Source organism: Nomascus leucogenys, chromosome 1a, assembly GCF_006542625.1.
Source record: "Nomascus leucogenys isolate Asia chromosome 1a, Asia_NLE_v1, whole genome shotgun sequence".
Taxonomy (NCBI): Eukaryota; Metazoa; Chordata; class Mammalia; order Primates; family Hylobatidae; genus Nomascus; species Nomascus leucogenys.
Window position 1 is genome coordinate 81,677,490 of NC_044381.1, and position 19,028 is coordinate 81,696,517.

At 53.6% G+C, this 19,028-nt stretch overlaps 2 protein-coding genes across 7 annotated transcripts in view; one reads left to right on the forward strand and one right to left on the reverse strand.

Moving 5' to 3' along the window:
• PLEKHG3 (pleckstrin homology and RhoGEF domain containing G3) overlaps window positions 1–12,558 on the forward strand; it is a 45,507-nt gene extending 32,949 nt beyond the window's left edge. For 2 of the 4 annotated variants that reach the window (XM_030812179.1, XM_030812171.1), the window contains exons 13-18: window positions 2,540–2,578; window positions 3,032–3,051; window positions 3,534–3,887; window positions 4,405–4,518; window positions 6,706–8,122; window positions 8,648–12,558. In XM_030812179.1, the coding sequence (XP_030668039.1) occupies window positions 2,540–2,578; window positions 3,032–3,051; window positions 3,534–3,887; window positions 4,405–4,518; window positions 6,706–8,122; window positions 8,648–9,369 (2,666 nt within the window). In that variant the 3' untranslated portion in view covers window positions 9,370–12,558. The remainder of the gene's footprint in view (window positions 1–2,539; window positions 2,579–3,031; window positions 3,052–3,533; window positions 3,888–4,404; window positions 4,519–6,705; window positions 8,123–8,647) is intronic. The other 2 variants (XM_030812200.1, XM_030812189.1) reach the window with 1 other exon arrangement.
• Window positions 11,957–19,028, reverse strand: part of SPTB (spectrin beta, erythrocytic) — a 134,378-nt gene continuing 127,306 nt past the window's right edge. For 2 of the 3 annotated variants that reach the window (XM_030812148.1, XM_030812143.1), the window contains 3 exons: window positions 15,632–15,805; window positions 15,307–15,349; window positions 11,957–15,127 (listed from right to left, as the gene is read on the reverse strand). In XM_030812148.1, coding sequence (XP_030668008.1) covers window positions 14,960–15,127; window positions 15,307–15,349; window positions 15,632–15,805 — 385 coding nt within the window. In that variant the 3' untranslated portion in view covers window positions 11,957–14,959. The remainder of the gene's footprint in view (window positions 15,128–15,306; window positions 15,350–15,631; window positions 15,806–19,028) is intronic. The other variant, XM_030812155.1, reaches the window with a different exon arrangement.

Consider the following 19,028-nt stretch of genomic DNA (forward strand, 5'->3'; position numbering starts at 1 on the left):
CTCCTGTAATTCTCTCCTTGTCCTCCTCAACTTGCCGTACCTTAAAATTTGAAGCTTCTAGCACATTGATGTGTTCAGCAAGTGATAATGTTGGTGGTAGTGATAGCTCTATCCTAGCGTTAGCATCGAAACCTTAGCTATGGATGTACAACTCTTTGAATGTACTTAAAGCCATTGAATTGTACACTCTAAATAGGTGAATTGTATGTGAATTATATTTCAATAAAGCTGTTACAAAAAACCCCCAAACTTTAGGTGTCCAGGGCACTCAGGAAATGAGCCATTTTAAAGAGCTGAAGTTTCCACATGGCTGAGATTTTTAGCCTGTAAATACTAAGAGTTGGATTTTTTTCAAAAAATATTTAAAATATGTTTTAACTGTTATGAAATAGCCAGCCAGCCTCCCTCCCTCTCTCCCTCCCTCCCTCCCTTCCTTCCTTCTGTCCCTGTCGCCCAGGCTGGAGTGCAGTGCAGTGGCACCATCTCTACTCACTGCAACCTCTTCCTCCTGGGTTCAAGTGATTCTCCTGCCTCAGCTGCCCAAGTAGGTGGGATTACAGGCATGCACCACCACGCCCAGCCGGGTTTTTTTTTTTTTTTTGTATTTTTAGTAGAAACAGGGTTTCACCGTGTTGGTCAGGCTGGTCTCGAACTCCTGACCTCAAGTGATCCGCCCGCCTTGGCCTCCCAGAGTGCTGGGATTACAGACATGAGCCACCCCGCCCGGCTAAAATAGACATCTTTCTAAAGCATGTTTTGTGCTCTGGAGCCTTTTAAAACAGAAGGTGCTGCCCACTGTTGAACCTTTCCTTTTCTGGAGTTAATGCTACAGCATCACTTAGGGTGTGTGAACTGCCAGATGCTTGAGGGGCCCCAGAGGCTGTGGGTTGCCATAGAGACAGCCTGCGTTTGGCGTGTCGTGCCCCTCTTCATGGTTCTTCTGTAACACTGAAGTGTTTGTTCTCATCGGTCTAAGCATGTTTGTCTGTAGTAGCCCTTATTTCCCTCCTGTCTGTTAGAAAGCGATCGTTCAGGACAGGCGTGGTGGCTCACTCCTGTAAACCTAGCACGTTGGGAGGACGAGGTGGGAGGATCACTTGAGGCCAGGAGTTCAAGACCAGCCTGGACAACATAGTGAGGCCTTGTCTCTACAAAATTAAAAAATTAGCTAGGCTGGTGGTGTGCACCTATAGTCCTAGTTACTCTGGAGGCTGAGGTGGGAGGATCACTTGAGCCTGGAAGGCAGAGGTTGCAGTGAATGGATATCATGCCCCTGCACCCACCCAGCCTGGATGACAGATGAGACCTTGTTGCAAAAAAAAAAAAAAAAAAAAAAGAAAACAATCTATTGAACTTGTGGGAACTGTAGACACAGAAAGATCAAGAAAGTCACTAGGGAGGGACTTGGGCCACATGCAGGCACTTTACTGCCTGGGCTCAGCCATCCACTCTGACTTCCTTAAGGTTTTTTCTGCTTCTGCTTTCCACTCAGAGAGCTGAGATGAGCCGACAAGTATATTCTATTGATAATTAAGTTCTATTGTTTAAATTATGTATCACTTATTAAATATTCTTGATAAGTTTTAAAATGAAAGAATAGAACATTTCTACTTTTCACTTTAAAAACAATTAGGAATTTACTTACATTGATACAGCTAGTATATGTATGTTGTGTGTGTCAGCAGAAAAGAGGTTCTTCAATAGGCCTGCCTGCTGAGGAACAGCAAGATACCTTGGTAGACTTTCCTTCTGACTCCAGGTGTGTAGCAAATCGTTGCGATCCCTGAGCCTCCCACTTACCGCCAGCTGGGCAAGGATATGGATAGGCGAAGGCCGAGGTTCTGTAGAACTGGAGCTTGAGACAAGGTCCTCTTCTTCCTGCCCTCTAGTCTCAGGTGTATCCCCAAAAAGGCTGGGGTACAAGGTGATGACACCATTGGCCTAATGGATGTGTTTTGTATCCTGTCCCCAGAGCCTGGTCACTCTCCGTACAGCCGGGCAACTCTCCCCAGTGGGCAGCGAGGCTTCGTGATGCCAGGCCTTAAGGGCCGTAGAAAGTCGGGTGCGACCTCTGCTTTCCTGCTGGGATGCTGTGAGGGGCTTGGCAGCTGGTGTAGCTGATGCGCTGATATGCTCATTGCCAGGGACGCAAGGGGCTTGAGGTGGAGCCGGGGACCTCTGGAGATGTTGCTAGTTGGTCTGAAGGGGGCAGCATGGAACTCAGTCCCCTCCCTATGGCTCCTGCGCGAGGGCCCTGGGCCAGGTGCGCTAATGCATTGCATCATGGGTGGTACTGCTCCAGCAGGGCTGGTAGTCACAGTGGGGGTCCTGGAGATGGATGGGCCCGCCTCCCTGTCCGTAGGTGCAAGGGGGCTCAGCGACACTGTGGAAGGCAGCTTCCCTGGGGCTATGACTGCAGGGGGCCAAGCCAGAGTGGACTTTGAGCTGGTGATGGGCTGGTGGCGCTGTGAGCTTGGGACCCAGCCAGGCACAGCAGTTTCCTGGCCCGCGCTGACTCTGCTCATGCTTTCCTCCTCAGAGCCAACCAAACACCTGCTCAGGCAACTCAACGAGAAAGGTGAGTGTGTGAGGTGGCCAGCCATTCCCAGTGAGCGGGGGAGGAGGAGGGGAAGCAGCCAACAACCTGGGGTGTGACCTGAGGGTGGGGGATTGTCAGAATAGTGTAGAGGGAACTCTGCCTCCATTCCCCCCTGGAAGAGGGCCTCGCCCCTGGCTGGCTGAGGAGAGGGGCTGGAGCTCTCCCCCATGCACAGGCCTCATGCCCTTTCCTCCGGAAACAATGAGAGCCGAGCAACAGGCACAGACCTGCGCTGCTCTGTGGCCCCTGGGCCCCTGCTCTGTCAGTCATTCTTTTGAAAGCCCAGGAGACTAGGTGAGGGTTCTGGGAGGAGGAGCCCCCAGTGAGGCCTTCCCCAGAGGGCTGTCCAGAGGTCTTTTTCCTGCTTACTGATCTCTTCCCCTCCCCTGCCCCTCGCCCGTGTGCTGGGGGACCCGGTGGTGATGTCCGCAGCCCGAGCAGCAGGAATGAAGGTAAAGGCCAGTGGGAGGAGGGGACTGGCTGACAGAGGAGGGTGGGACTGCCCAGGTCAGCCCCCAGCCCCTTCAGCCCTCATTGTCTTCATTCATTCAACAAATGCCTACTAAGCACCCACTGTGTACCAGGCTGTGTGGCATAGGGCCACAGAGATGAATAAGAGATGGGCCTTGCCCTGGGGGCCCTTCTGCACCCTCTTCCTAGAACAGCACCCTGCTGGGGGCCTGCCCAGTGTGGACCTGCTCAGATTTCCCTCTCTCTAGGGTAGACAGGCAGGCCTGTTTGGGTTCTGAATTTTTGGCCAGGTCCCAGCCTTTCCACCATGAGAACACCTGCCTCTCCCTGGACCCCAGTGGAGACCTGAGTTGGGCATCTAGGTGTGGCTTTCTGTGTGAAGGCTCCCCACCCGCAGCTGCCTGCAGGAGGACGGGAGGTTGCCCAAGAGGCTGGTCACGAGGGGGTCTTGTGCTCTGAACAGCATGCAGGCAGTGCTGGAACCCTCTTGGACTTTGGGCAGCCCTCCCGTATTCGGGGCCTGCAGCCAGAGGCTGAAGGGGCTACCCAGGAGGAGGAAGAGGAGGAGGTGGTGGAGGAGGAGGAGGAGGAGGAGGAAGAGCAGGCCTTTCAGGTCTCTCTGGAGGACCTGACAGGGCATGAAGGCAACGAGGAGGGGGCTGGGCCGGAGCCCCCAGGCTCAGAGGAGGAGGAGGAGGAGCAGGAGGAGAGCCTGGCGGTGGCGGAGCAGGTAGCCGACTTTGCCAGCTCCCTGCTGGCCGCCCTCCACTGCTGGCACTATCGGGCCAACGCTTTACTTTTCTCCCGGGGCGCTATGGTGAGGTGTCTCTTCGATCTCCCCTCCTCCTTGCATGCTCCCTGGGATGTGCATGCCCACCCGAGGGCCCTCTCTGCTGCCCTCCTCACCCCACCCTGCCCTGGTTTTACTCCTCCCTTCAGCACTTAACACCCTCGCTCGCTGTCACACCCTGGTGAGCCCCTGGCATGCTCTGTTCCAGTACTGGGCACTAATCAATATAACGCCCAACAAGCATGACAAGTGGGGTGGGGCGGTGGGGGCAGGGAGAAGCTAGCACACAGTGGGGCTGGAAAGGTCAAGTCCACTTTGGAGGGACGGAAAAGTGGGCTGAGGTTTTTTGAAGCTGCATGCCTGACAAGGCTTTCTGCAGCCCCAGGCCTGGCAGTTCAGGTTGGCTCTGGAATGGCTCAGGTCCAAGACTGGGTCTCAGCTCAGCCCAGCCCCTTGGGGCGTGGGAGGCGCTGCCAGTGTTGGGATGCAGAAGGGATCAGCTTCCAGTTGTCTTGGAGTTGATGACTGACCTCTACCTCTGCAGGGAAAGGGGCGCAGGGAGTCTGAAAGCTCCAGGAGCAGCAGAAGGCCCAGTGGCCGGTCTCCAACCGGTACTGAGAAGCGCCTGAGCTTCGAGTCCATTTCTTCCCTGCCAGAGGTGAGCGACCAGCAGGTGGGATGGGGATAGTGGGAAGAACTTGGGAGTCCAGATTTTCAAGTCTGCAAATAGGGCTTTCAGGCATAGGCTCTCCCACTGGGCCCATGGGAACAGAGATTCCTCACCTCCCAGGACTCTCAGCCCTGCATGAAGCCTGTTTGGCCTAGAGTATATGGTTTGGTGAGCAGACCACCCCTTTCTGTGAATTAGAAAAAGGCTCCCCTTTGGGCAGATGTAGTCCCATGTCAAGGGCACACAGCTAGTGGAAATGAACCAGGTATTAGGCTGCCTTGGTTAGGCCACCTTGTATGGGTTATAAGGCCCTGTCCCTGCCAGCATGCCAGACATTGAAATCACACCTGTGGTCACCTGGGCAAAGGGGAGAGAACTGATATCTGTTGGACACCTCGTCTGTAACTGATGTGCTATTTCTTCCTTCTCTTCCCACAACAGCTCTAGAAGGAAAAGGGCTCTGAGTGGTTGATGATGTGCCTAACACTGAGCAGCTTCTGAGGGGCGGGGCTGAGATCAGACCTGGGTCTGGGACTCAGAGGCCCACTCTCCTCCTCGTGCTGCCCTGTGCTGTCTGTGGGTTGTGGGAAACAGCATCGTTTACTTTCCCAAAGTTATAAGGGAAAGATCGTGAGCTACGGCCTGGACCCCATGTTGGACCCCACAGCCAGGACTGAGAAGCCTGGATGATACTGGATAGGAATGTGGCATGATGTCTTAGCTTGAGCTGCTGTAACAAAATCCCTTACTGCTGCAGTAATCCCTTACTGCTGCAAAATACCTTACAGTTTTGGAGGCTGGAAATTCTAAGGTCAAGATGCCAGCAGACCCTGGTGAGGGCTCGCCCTCTGCTTCGTAGATGGTGGCTTCTTGCTGTGTCCTCACATGGCAAAGGGGCAAGGAAGCTCCCTTGAGCCTCGTTGGTAAGGGATCTGACCCCATTCATGAGGATGGAGCCCTCATGACCTAATTTCCTAAATGTCCCCCTTCTCATTCCCATCACACTGGGTGTTAGCCTCCACATGGCAATTTTAGAGATACACAGACATTCAGAGTAGAGCAAATGGGGGTGTCCAATAATAATACAATGAGAACCACCCATTACAAAGTTTAAAAGAAGCAGATGAAATTAATTTTAGTAGTATATTTTATTTAACCCAATGTATACAGAGTATTATTCTAACATGTAATCAACATAAAAAGTTACTGATATGTTTTATCCCCTTTTTTTATACAGAATCTTTGCAATCTGGTGTGTATTTTATCCCAAGAGCAGGTTTCCATTTGGCCTAACCCTATTTCAGATGCTCAGAAAGCCACAGTGGCTGGTGGCTCCCTTGTTGAACAGTGCAAGTCTAGATCATGGGTCTTGCTCTGCAGATTCTGAACTAGAACAGAAGGAATTATGTCTGATCTTAGAATTTAGTGTTTGCTCTTATCTCCCTAAAGACCGCTCTGGAAAGCTGCGTATGTCAGCAGTTTTGTGGTTCAAATTACCTTCAAGGTGGTCAAGAGAGAATTCTCAAGTTTGCTTTCTTCCTTGCCCATTTCCTGGGCATATGCAGTTGGCATATGCTGTTGTGCTGGGAGGAGCCACATTCCTGGTCCTCATTCTCTGACGGGATTCCAGCATGTGGCTGTGTTGCTCTGTAGACCCTAATCCACACGGGAGGCCCTGTCCCCTGAGGAAAATGAAATGGCCTCTCATGTTGCGCGGGTCTGCGTTTGAACCCTAGAACCTCCAAGTGAGGACCCTCTAGGGCTTTGGGGAGCTGCCTCACCATCAGCCATGCTGGTTCCATGACGCTGTGAGAACCAGCCCTTGGGAACCTGGGGCCATCCCCAACCCACTGTTGTGTGTTCCCACCTTGTCCGTGTAGTTCCTAGGATGGCTGCCATCAAGGTGTTGCCATCCTGTCCCATTTGCGTTCTTACTGTTTTCCTTGGTTTTGAGGACATGGGCCCAGCACCCCCGCTGTAGGGTGACTAAAGGACACAGTCATGTTCCTCTAAGGACCCATCACCTACTCCTAAGTCGTGCTCATTCTGATTGCCTTGGGTCCTAAACTGCAGGTCCCTGTCATTGGGCCTTGAGCAGGCCATGCTGTCTCCTTGTTCCCTGGGTCTCATGAAGGAGGCTTTTTACTCATGTGAGCCTTTTCTGCTATGTTTCAGGTGGAGCCGGACCCTGAGGCTGGGAGCGAGCAAGAGGTATTTGCTGCTGTGGAAGGGCCCAATGCCGAGGAGATGCCTTCAGACACAGAATCTCCAGAAGTCCTGGAGACACAGCTTGATGCCCACCAGGGCCTTCTGGGGATGGACCCCCCGGGTGACATGGTGGACTACGTGGCGGCTGAGAGCACTGAGGACCTTAAGGCCCTGAGCAGTGAGGAGGAAGAAGAAATGGGGAGTGCCACCCAGGAGCCTGAGAGCCTTCTGCCATCCTCCGTGCTGGACCAGGCCAGTGTCATTGCGGAGCGATTTGTCAGCAGCTTCTCTCGGCGGAGCAGTGTGGCACAGGAGGACAGCAAGTCCAGTGGCTTTGGGAGCCCGCGGCTGGTCAGCCGGAGCAGCAGCGTGCTCAGCCTGGAGGGCAGCGAGAAGGGCCTGGCCCGGCATGGCAGTGCCACAGACTCCTTCAGCTGTCAGCTCTCCCCAGAAGTGGACATCAGTGTGGGGGTGGCCACAGAGAACAGCCCTTCTGTCAATGGGATGGAGCCCCCAAGCCCAGGCTGCCCAGTAGAGCCCGACTGGTCTTCCTGCAAGAAGGAATCAGCGCTCTCCACCCGAGACCGGCTGTTGCTAGACAAGATTAAGAACTATTATGAAAACGCAGAACACCACGATGCAGGCTTCAGCGTCCGTCGCCGGGAGAGCCTCTCCTACATCCCCAAAGGACTGGTAAGAAACTCCGTCTCCAGGTTCAACAGCCTTCCCCGGCCAGACCCAGAGCCAGTACCTCCAGTGGGGCGCAAGAGACAGGTGGGCTCCCGGCCGACTTCGTGGGCCCTGTTTGAGCTCCCAGGACCAAGCCATGCGGGCAAAGGGGACCCACCTCCCATCTCAGATGCTGAGTTCCGCCCGTCTTCAGAAATTGTGAAGATCTGGGAGGGAATGGAGTCTTCCGGGGGGAGCCCTGGGAAGGGGCCAGGCCAGGGCCAGGCCAATGGCTTTGACCTGCATGAGCCACTCTTCATCCTGGAGGAGCATGAGCTGGGAGCCATCACAGAGGAGTCGGCCACTGCCTCCCCGGAAAGCTCCTCTCCCACTGAGGGGCGCAGCCCGGCCCACCTGGCCCGGGAGCTGAAAGAGCTGGTGAAGGAGCTGAGCAGCAGTACCCAGGGGGAGCTGGTGGCCCCACTGCACCCCCGCATCGTGCAGCTCTCCCACGTAATGGACAGCCACGTGAGCGAGCGCGTCAAGAACAAGGTCTACCAGCTGGCCCGCCAGTACAGCCTCCGGATCAAGAGCAACAAGCCAGTGATGGCCAGGCCACCATTACAGTGGGAAAAGGCGGCCCCTGAGAGGGATGGGAAGAGCCCCACTGTGCCCTGTCTACAGGAAGAGGCTGGAGAGCCATTAGGTGGCAAAGGTATGACAGGAGCGGCAAGTGGGCCCTTCCCCAAGTCTAGGGATTGAAGAGCCAGTAAGGAGCCACTTGGCTCCTCGGGGAAAGTGACCTCTAAGGAGGCTCTACCAAAGGGAGAAGCTGGACCCTGGGCACTAAGGGCACAGGGTGAGCCCTGGCAGCCAGTCCAGTGCTCTGAGGCCAAGCTTGCTCTCCTGGTTAAGCCCTTTTGATGCCCTCTGCTCTGGCCCTTCCCATCCAGCAGAGGCTTCTGGAGGAAGCATGGCCCCAAGCCCCTCCTTTAGAAGGATGGGAGCAGAAGCTCTCCCCTCTTCCTTTGACTCCTGACCCCTTTCCACTGCCTTTTCTTCATTCTTCCCATGGCCCTTCACGAAAGGGGCTGTGGACGGTAAGTGAGATTTCTCCCATCACACCTAAAACCCCAACAACCAGCCTTGCCTGGAAAGTGAGTTGGGGCCTGCTCAGAGCACCCCCTTGCAGCTCTGCCCTCCTGCCCCATGCGTCAGGCAGCTTGCTCTCTCCTCACAGGTAAGAGGAAGCCGGTGCTGTCTCTATTCGACTATGAGCAGCTGATGGCCCAGGAGCACAGCCCTCCCAAGCCCTCCTCGGCTGGGGAGATGTCACCACAGCGTTTCTCCTTCAACCCGTCTGCTGTCAGCCAGAGGATCACCTCGCCTGGGGGCCGGCCCTCCGCCCGGAGCCCCCTCAGCCCCACAGAGACCTTCAGCTGGCCCGACGTCCGCGAGCTCTGCTCCAAGTATGCCTCCCGCGATGAGGCACGCCGAGCAGGGGGTGGCCGGCCCCGTGGCCCACCCGTCAACAGGAGCCACTCGGTGCCAGAGAACATGGTAGAGCCACCTCTGTCGGGCAGGGTGGGCCGCTGCCGCAGCCTGAGCACCAAGAGGGGCCGGGGAGGCGGAGAGGCTGCCCGATCCCCTGGGCCTCTGCCCCAGAGCAAGCCGGACGGAGGTGAGACCCTGTATGTCACTGCAGACCTCACCCTGGAGGACAACCGGCGGGTGATTGTCATGGAGAAGGGACCCCCTCCCAGCCCCACTGCAGGGCTGGAGGAGAGCAATGGCCAGGGACCAAGCTCGCCGGTGGCCCTGCTGGGGCAGGTCCAGGACTTCCAGCAGTCTGCAGAGTGCCAGCCAAAGGAAGAGGGTCCCAGGGACTCAGCAGACCTGAGCCAGCAGGGCAGAGTGAGAAACCTTAGAGAGAAGTTCCAGGCCTTGAACTCTGTCGGTTGATGCTGACTCCTGGGGGAGGGAGGAGTCATGTTGGAGGTTGGGGAAGAACCTGGGCATCCTTCCCCTCAAGCCTGGGCTCATGGAGCCCCTGCCCAGGGCCCTCGGGTGGGCAGAAAGTCCATCCCCTCTGCCCTTCAGGAAGGATGCTCCCATGTGCAGGGGTCTCCTGCCTGTGCCATCCACTGGGGCTTGAGACAACTTCCCACTCACCTGTGAGACCGGTGTGGCTGCTTCCCTTGTAAATAGTTGTTCTCTGGTAAGAAGCCAAATATTTAAGCTCACTTCTTCCCAGAGAGAGCAAGCTCTGCTCAGGCCTCCAGCGCTGGCTGGCCACGGCCACAGCCAGACAGAGGAGCCCACCCCCAGGAGACTCAGGCGGTGGCCTGGAGAGGCTTTGTTCTGTAACGGTGCCTTTTCTTAGGGTCCAGGCGGGAATGAAGCCAATAATTTATTGCTTTCCATTCTGTGGTATGATGTGCGCGTGCGTGAGTGTGTGGCCCCTGTTTATTCCCCTCCTGTCAAGAATGAAGTGGATTCAGTTCAGGTACTTTTGAGGGTTGTTGTGCTGACCCTGTGGTTGTCGCTGATGTACACACATTTCATTATTTGCCAATGGTGCAATAACCACTGCTGACCAACCCACTATGTGTGAACTCCTTCCTGGGCTTGGCTGGTGTAGAGAAGGTTATTCATGGGCCAGGGATGTCTTAGGGAGATGGAGACATGGAGATCGTTCCTTCCACACTCAGTCATCACCTGGGCTCATGAAATGTAAGGCACCCGGGTACTGGTGGGGGAGGTGGGGCAGGAGGATGTGAGGGTGGGAGCTTTCTCTCTGCTGCCTAGACTCCCATGGGCTTCTCTGTCTAGCAGCAGCCTGCTGTCCTGTCTAGGGTAGGGGGTCCCGCATGCCAGCCCTTTGCTCTTTTCCCCAAGGACCAGAGTTGGACTGAAAGAAGGGAGGTGGTGAGGTGGATAGACCGTTTTTCTCATAAGCAGACGTTCCCAGTATCTGGTTCCTTTTGCGTTTCTCTCTGGTCCCCAGGAAACATCCTAGAAGGCAAGGGTTCTTTTTTTTTTTTTTTTTTTTTTTTGAGACAGAGTCTCATTCTGTCACCCAGGCTGGAGTGCAATGGCGTGATCTTGGCTTACTGCAACCTCCGCCTCCCAGATTCAAGCAATTCTCGTGTCTCAGCCTCCCGAGTCGCTGGGACTATAGGCACAAGCCACTATACCCAGCTAATTTTTGTATTTTTAGTACAGACGGAGTTTCGCCATGTTGACCAGGCTGGTCTCGAACTTCTGACCTCAGGTGATCCACCCACCTTGGCCTCCCAAAGTGCTGGGATTACAGGGGTGAGCCACTGCATGCGGCTGAAGGCAAGGATTCTAAACTCGGAGACTAGAAATGTCCTAAAGGTGTCTGCAACATTGGATGAGGAGTACAAGTGCATTTTTCTGGGATGATTCCTCCCTTTTTATCACATTCTCAGAAGTGTCTTTGATTCAGAAGAGTTAGGAATGCCTCCCTATTTCAGTGGGGTTTTCTGCCCTTTCTCCACGGAGGTCCAGACTCATTTTGCTCAATTTTTTTTCTAGCTGGGGCCTGGGAGGTGGAGGCTGCAGGGCTTGGGTGGTAGAGCTGCCTGACAAGTGTTCAGCAGGGCTGTTGGGTCAGGGCCCTGTGGGCCTTCTGACCCAACCTGAAGATGGGTCTGCCGAGTCTAACAAGGTCAAGGGAAGATCAGAGGGACCCAGATTCTTTTTTTCCCCCCCTTGAAACGGAGTCTTGCTCTGTTGCCCAGGCTGGAGCGCAGTGGTGCAATCTCGGCTCACTGCAACCTCTGCCTCCCTGACTCTCACACTGTCCAGTGCCCTTGTGGTTACTCAGCATCATATCTTGAGACTGGCCTGGCAGGAGCCAGTGACTGTGGAATGACCACAGAAGATTCAGGGCAGCTGCCAGACCAGGGGCTATCTCTGCCCTGTGCTGCTTCTGCTCAAGAGAGGTTGTCACGAGCCTCTGATCTTCCCTTGAAGAACCCGACTTGGGCTCTTCAGAGGGTGGGGCCCAGGAAGTTGTAGTTAACCCCTTCCCCAGGCAGTCCTTACACAGCCATCTAGGTATGCCTGGGAACCTTGCACCAGGTTGGTGGTTCTCACTGGCTGCCCGTTGGAATCATCTGGGGAGCCTTTTGGAGACGCAGTGCTTACATTCCATCTCCCTAGAGCAACAGAAACTGCCCTCTGGAGGTGAATCCCAGGCTTAGAGATTCTGATGATTCTGTGGTCCAGCGAGTGCTGAGATCTGTCCTGAGCTCTGTGGGGAGGGGCCTGGACTGATCATTGCTTGGAAATGATTTTTGCCCTAGAGTAGGCCTTCAAGTTGATCAAATGCATGAATGAGCAAGCTTTTCTTGGAGTTTGTGGTGAAGCCCAGGACCCAGGTGCTTGCAGTCGTCCGGTAAGACTCCCAGGGACAAGCTAGAGAATCTAGCTGTCCCTCTGTCTCCATGGTGCCAGCCCTCTTAGGCTCAGTTCAAAGGGCGAGGAGGCTAGTTAAATAAGAAACTGAGAAAAATAAATATGGAGCATTATAGATTTATTAGAAAAACTAGTAAATGGGTTTCCTCTGGTTGGTGGAAGCACGGTTGAGCAGGTGGAGGACAGGACCCAGCTGGCCCCAGGGCCAGCCCCAGATTGCATGGTCTGTGCCCAACAGGGTTGCATTCCTCTGCAGCTGCCGCCTCATTTCCTCCCTGAGCTTGTTTGTCCAAGCCACCAAGCCATGTGGTCCCACTGGCTTCATCCTCCTCTGGATTCCTGCCCCCCTCCCATGAAGGGAGGAAGAGGATTCAGGGTCAGCCTAGGGGACCCTGGTTCCCTCTGATAGGCAGGAAGGAAGAGGGATGTGGAGGAGAGGCTGAGCCTTCCACGGGCCTCCTGTTAGGGGTGTTAGTGGAGGCCAGGTTGGGGAGGGAAGCCCAAGGACCCTCCACACCTCCCACAGCCAGAGTCAGTTGAGGCTGGGACAAAGGGGAAGGAGAGAGGGAAGGAGGACCGCCTGACCTCGCCCAGAAGGAGCTTCCTCTAAACTGCCCTGGGGAGGAAGCCTGGTATGCTGGTGTGGACTGGAGCTGTGTCAACCTAGTTTGGGAATACTGTCAAAACACTGTAGAATAAGGAGAGAAAAAAAAAGACCTTGCCAGGGCATTGGGAGAGCTTAGCCCTGGTGTGGCACACACAGGGTCTCCCAAAGCTGGATGCCTGCAGTTTCAGTCTAGTTGGTCGAATGTCTTGGGGCCTGGGTGACAGGAGGGATGTGTGGGGAGCTGGCAACGGAATGGTCACATGCAGCTGGCTGCCCTGGACCAGGCCGGGGGACCTGGGGTGGTGAGATGCTAGCTCTTCCACTGGAGCCCTTCCTTTCTTGGGTCTGTGGAGTTGCTTGTTGGAAATGCCTCACTTCAGGTGCTGATTTGGCACACGTGGAAGGGGGAGGGTGGGCGGGCCCTTGTCCCTTGGCTCCCTAAAGACTGGCCCAGGGAAAGAGTTGGGGGAGATGCTTGCCACCATCTGCCCTTCAGCAAGGAACCTGCTGTCTGCCCCAGAGGAGGACATGCCTGCAAGTGCACCAAGGGCCTACTTTATTGCTAGGTGAGTGCAGTCACCTCACTGCCTTGGTTTCCCCAGATACAGAAAGAGGCTGATATACACTAGGTTCCCTGTATAGGGTCATATGTACCAAAGCCAAATGAAGACCTTGCCCACCAGGGCGGGAACCTGGGGATATCAGGCTCCATCGGATGACGTCTTCCTTCCTGTGGCTCCTGCCTGCTGCAGTTGGTTGTCACCCTGACATAGTGTCAGGGCCACAGGGTGGAACTGATTTCTGCCGGCACTGGTCAGCACTCAGGGTTCCTCAGGGAGCCTCATTCTGGATGCCTGCCCCTGTGGTTTCTACCTGAACCTCACCCACTTCATCTCCATGGAACTAAGGTCCTTCTCACAGGGAAGGTGATAGAAACTGACTGCAGGCCCTGGGGACTTTATGGTTTCCCTGGGGGAAAATGCCTGCTGCCACTGCCGCCCCCACCCTCTTGACTCCTCTCTTGGACCTAACCCTAGTTAGATACTGGGCCAGAACTGTGTTGCTTTCAGAGTAGAGTGGTGGGGAAAATCCTTATGGAATGAGCTTTCTCTCCCTCCAGAAGTATGACCTGAGCAGCAAGGGGAAGGCCATTCCTGGGGACATAGGTTGCAGAGCTTCTGGTGCTCAGGGCTGGAGGGTGGTAGATACTTGACCTCTGTACTCATGTGACCCCCTCCCCGCCAAGACCTGGGGCCAGGACCTGGAGAAGCTGATCAAGGTGTACCACACCTTCATGGCTCTGGCCCTGACATTTGTCCCAGTTGTGCAGGGGTAGCTGTCACATGGGTGGTGATACCAAGACATGGCTGCGTCTGCCACCCCGAGACAATAGGTGATCGACTTTACTGTCTGCCCAGCCATTACCCTCCAAAGTCCCAGCTGCAGACAGGATGCAATTGAGCATTTGGCTTTGGGCTGCTTTACTGCAGGTGCGGGGGTATCCATCTTATATCTGGGGGCCCACACTGTCCCCTAGGGGGCCTATGTCTGTTGGATAGTGCTAGTTTGGCTGCCACTGGGCAGCCAGTGGCACTGGGGGCGGGTCCCAGCATTGAGAGGGAAGAGCCTTAGGCAGTGTTGTGACATACCTGTCACTCCTTCAGATCAGAGCCCTGTGCCCTAGCCACGGTTTTCAATGAGGAATGGTCTGACCTTGCTGCCCCTCCTGGGACCGCCTGTGGTGGCACAAAGGGTGCTGGAGGCACTCAGCCAGGCCTTGCCAACCGTGGGAGGGTACCCTTTGATCTAGGGGGAGAAGCAGAGAGGAGGGATGTGGTTGCCCCTGAGGTGAGAGTCCCAGTTCTGCGGAAGCCCAGTGGGAAGGAGGCTGGCAGCACCCAAGGCACTGCACCTAGTCTGGTCCCCTCAGCCCCCCAGAGCCCCTGGCCCAGAGCTAGGGCTTTGTGGGCCACCTGAAGGCTCCTTCCTCATGCCCCTAGGGAGCTGGCCGTGCATTTCCAGTGTCTTCTTCCTTTCCCCTTTCCCTGGCTGCCACCAGGTGGGAGGTGACCCCAAGCAAGACTTGCTTTAGGAACGGGCAGCGTTTGAGGAACCCCATCAGCCTTCTCCAGTTCCTTTTTTTTTGGTTGTGGGTAAGGGGCCTGCGCACCCTCGGCTCAGGAGGAGAGTGGGAGAGGAGGGTGTGTGCCTCAGAGAACCGTTTCCTGCCCCCAGGCCTGGAGGCCCCAAAGACGCCAGAGGAGCTGGGAGCCCCTGTCCCTGGAGCGGAGCCAGCGCGGGCGAGGGCATGGAGGGGGCGTCGGCCCAGGACACTCGGGCGAAGGCAGCTTTTGCAGTGCAGCGTGGGGCCCAGGGGCCCGGCCCGCGACTCGACTCGTCTCGATTCGACAGGCGGGCGGCGGCGGCGAGAGGAGGCCAAGGCCTGGGCTGCCCGGTCTCTGCGCTTCCCGACTCCGCCGTGCCCGCCAGCCCCACCCGCTACTTCTTTTTGGGGAAGAAGCTGAATCTCTTCTCCTTGTCCTTCTTGCCGAGGCTGGCGTCGGGGCCGGAGAGGGAAGGCAGGGGCAGGCTCTGCGCCTTGACGCGGATGCTCTGGGACTCGTTGATGGCGGTGCTCACGCCCTGCAGCCAGGACAGCATCTCCTCCTGCGGGGCGGAGGGTCACGGTGGAGTCTGGAGGCCCATAGCCCCCCACCTCCCGGGCCAGGCAACAATGGGGGGACTCTTGGGACTGCCCCTTCTGAGGGGGCCTCCAGGGCAAGCGGCCTGGGGTTCTCCACCTACCCCTTTCTTAGCCAGGTCTGGGCTAGGCTGCCCGCGCTTACCTCATCCTTGCCATGGAAGAGCCACTCGCTGCCATTACTCAGCCTAGGAGGACAAAGGGTTTCCTGTCATGGAGACACCTCTGGAGGGGGCGCTGGGCAGAGGGCTGGCTCTGATCCCACAATACCCTGAGCTGAACATCCAGACCCCTCTCAGGCAGCCCAGCACTTTCTGAGAGGTCAAAGTCTGGACCATCAGCCTCTGATTTGAAAAACCGCTGAGGAGCAGCCCAGGCCTGGAGCTGGTCCCATACAGAGGGCCTCTGCCCTGCCACTAATGCCAAATCAAGCCATCAACCCGAGCTTTCAAAGGCCAGGAAGGCCTCACCTCAGCTTAAAGACGTGCTTCTTCTTCTTGTAGTTGGCAGCAATCTCACAGATGGCATGTCTCAGGGCCAGGGGTTCCTCCCCATGGTAGGGCATCCCCAGGGCCAGGTTCTTGGCATCCTTGTAGAAGGTTAACTCACTGTTCCTGAGCACACAGTACAGGTTGTTCCAGGACCTGCAAAAATGCAGACAGGCAGGTCACCCACATCCTGATATGGCATCTCTAGAGTCAATTCCTATAGCTTCACCATTAAAAAAAAATTACACCATGTTTGTTCTGATACATAGTAACATGTTTTATTGTTAAAAAATCACCTGCATGTAATTTCATTACAAAAAATTAGCTATTATTAACATTTTATGTATTCCTTCTAGTCTTCACGTTTTCACATTTTTTTTTAACTATTCACAGATAGCTAAAACTGGGTTATGTATATATTCAATTTTATATCCTGTTTCTAAGCATAACACTAAATCATGAGTATTTCTCCATATCCTCAAATATTTTTTTTTTTGCCGGGCATGATGGCTAACACTTGTAATCCCAGCACTTTGGGAGGCCAAGGCAGGCAGACCGCCTGAGGTCAGGAGTTCAAGACCAGCCTGGCAAACATGGTAAAACCCTGTCTCTACTAAAAATACAAAAATTAGCTGGGCTTGGTGGCACATGCCCGCAGTCTCAGCTACTCAGGAGGCTGAGACAGGAGAATCGCTTGAACCTGGGAGGTGGAGGTTGTAGTGAGCTGAGATCAAGCCACTGCACTTCAGCCTGGGTGACAGAGATGAGACTCTGTCTCAAAAAAAAAAGCATATATATATATAATATATATTTATATATACTTTTTATTTATATATTATATAATTTATATTTATATATTATATATATGAAATAAATATATAAAATATATATTATATATAATGTATATTACATATATCATATACTATATAATACATTATATTTTATACATTATATAATACATATTTTATGTATTATACATATTTTATATATTATATATTATATGATGTAGCAATTATATATAACATTTATATATTATATACAATATATATTATATATAGTATTTATATATTTTATATATATATATATTTTTAGACAGAGCCTCTGTCACTCAGGCTAGACTCAGGTGCAATCTGCTCTCTGCAACCTCTGCCTCCCAGGTTCAAGCGATTTTCTTGTCTCAGCCTCCCAAGTAGCTGGGACTACAGGTGCAAGCCACTACACCTGGCTAATTTTTATATTTTTAGTAGGAACGGGGTTTCACCACGTTGGCCAGGCTGGTCTCAAACTCCTGACCTCAGGCGATCCACCCACCTCGGCCTCACAAGGTGCTGGGATTACAGTCCTGAGCCACCATGCCCGGCCCATATCTTCAAATATTTCTTAAAATAATTTTGAATAGCTATGTGGAAGACTATCAATCCCTTTATTGATGAACTTTATAATACTGGAAAATGTGCCCATAATTTAAATAGCAATGTGATGAACATTCTCACACATAAATCTGTGCCTATAATACTGATCTTACCTTGAAGTACACTTATAGAAGTAGAACTGTTACGTCTTAAGACCAACAGTAAAAAATTAACTTTTTACAGTATTTCTACATCCATTAGTGTATTTGATTCTCACTACAGAACTGTGAAGGAATGAACAGGGTTTTGTTTCAGTGATTGTTTTTTGTTTTGATGAGATGTGCCAAGTATACTAAGCTTTTTAAAGGAACAAATTTTACAAATAGGGCTCATGTCGGCCGGGTGTGGTGGCTCACACCTGTAATCCTAGCACTTTGGGAGGCTGAGGCGGGAGGATCATGAGGTCAGGAGTTCGAGACTAGCCTGACCAACACGGTGAAACCCCATCTTTACTAAAAATGGAAAAAAAAAAATTAGCCAGGCGTGGTGGCACATGCCTGTAATCCCAGGTACTCAGGAGGCTGAGGCAGGAGAATCACTTGAACCTGGGAGGCAGAGGTTGCAGTGAGCCAAAATTGAGCCACTTCACTCCAGCCTGGGTGACAGAGTGAGACTCTTCTAAAACAAAACAAAACAAAACAAAAAAAGACAAATAGGGCTCATGTCAACTGGCATGTTTGGTGAGAGCATCAAACTCATAACTGAACAGGTGGGTTAGCCCGGGCCGCTTCACTCACACATGGGAAGCATGTTGCTGCATTTCTACAGCGACAGACTCTGTTTCCTCCTCTTCATCCTCGCCTCTGTCTCCCTCCTCTCCTCTCCCTCTTCTCCTCCCTTACTTTTGAGGGCAGGAAGGTGGGGAAACTAGTAGGGCACATAGGGAGGAAGTTCTGGAAGGTCAGAGAGAGAAACTGACCCATACAGAGCTGGCTGCAAAGCCATTTTACGAAGGCCCATTTCTGACTCCGCGCTCAGGGATCTTTCCTTTAGCAGAAAGGCAGTTACTAAGAAGGAGCTGGGTCTTTGGAGAAAGAGCTTGCCTTTAACAAATGACTTAACCTTTCCGAGACTCTGATTTCCCCTCGGAAAACAGAAACATCAATGTCACAGGATTGTTGTGAAGATTTTATCAGTCCTAACATAATGCCTGGCACATAGTAGATGCTCAGTAAATGTTAGTTTCCCCTTTCCAGGTAGACTCTCCATTTAAGCAATAAATAAACCTCTTCAGGGCAATTGGGCCCCCAAATGGTTCCTTTTTAGAATTTGGAATCCCTTTCGTGAGTCCCCCAGACACACCCTGCATGCTCATGCTTCCAGCTGTCCCTGGGAATACGGCTGGCTTCAACCTCCTGGTGCTGCCCTATTTTCCTGGGACCCTGGACTGCTGCTAGAAAGAGGAGGCCCCCGGGGGCCCCAGGCAGAGACAGCCCTAGATAGACCAAACCCAAGGGCATGACTGTTTCAGGGTCAGGAAAGGACGCAGCCTTTGAGTCAGTTCTCGGGGTCATAGAGTCACCAAATGACAGCACTGGAAGGGACCTCGGGGGTGCAACTAGGCCATGCCCCACCCCCATCACTCCCATTTTACAGCTGAGGACACCGAGGCCTAGACTGGTAAAAAGTGGGGCTCGAACAAGGATGTTGTTAGTGCCAAGACCTACCTAACCTTTAGAGCTACCTATCCCTAGCCCTGGGATAATAGGATAATAACAGCTAGTGTTCACCAAGTGCCTACTGTGTGCCAGGAACAGTATCTGTAGTGAAAAGACATACTGTTCTCATCATCCTCTCCTTCCAAATGGGGAAACCGATTTAAAGAGGTTGAGTAACTTGCAGGAAGACACAGGATTTGAATTCAGGACCAGAACTGGAGATGGGCTTTCCCATCATGCCAAGCAGCCCTCGGGGCTGGCCCAGAGGGGTGCCCAGGAGCTCTCACAGGCCGAGGCAGAGGGTACCCC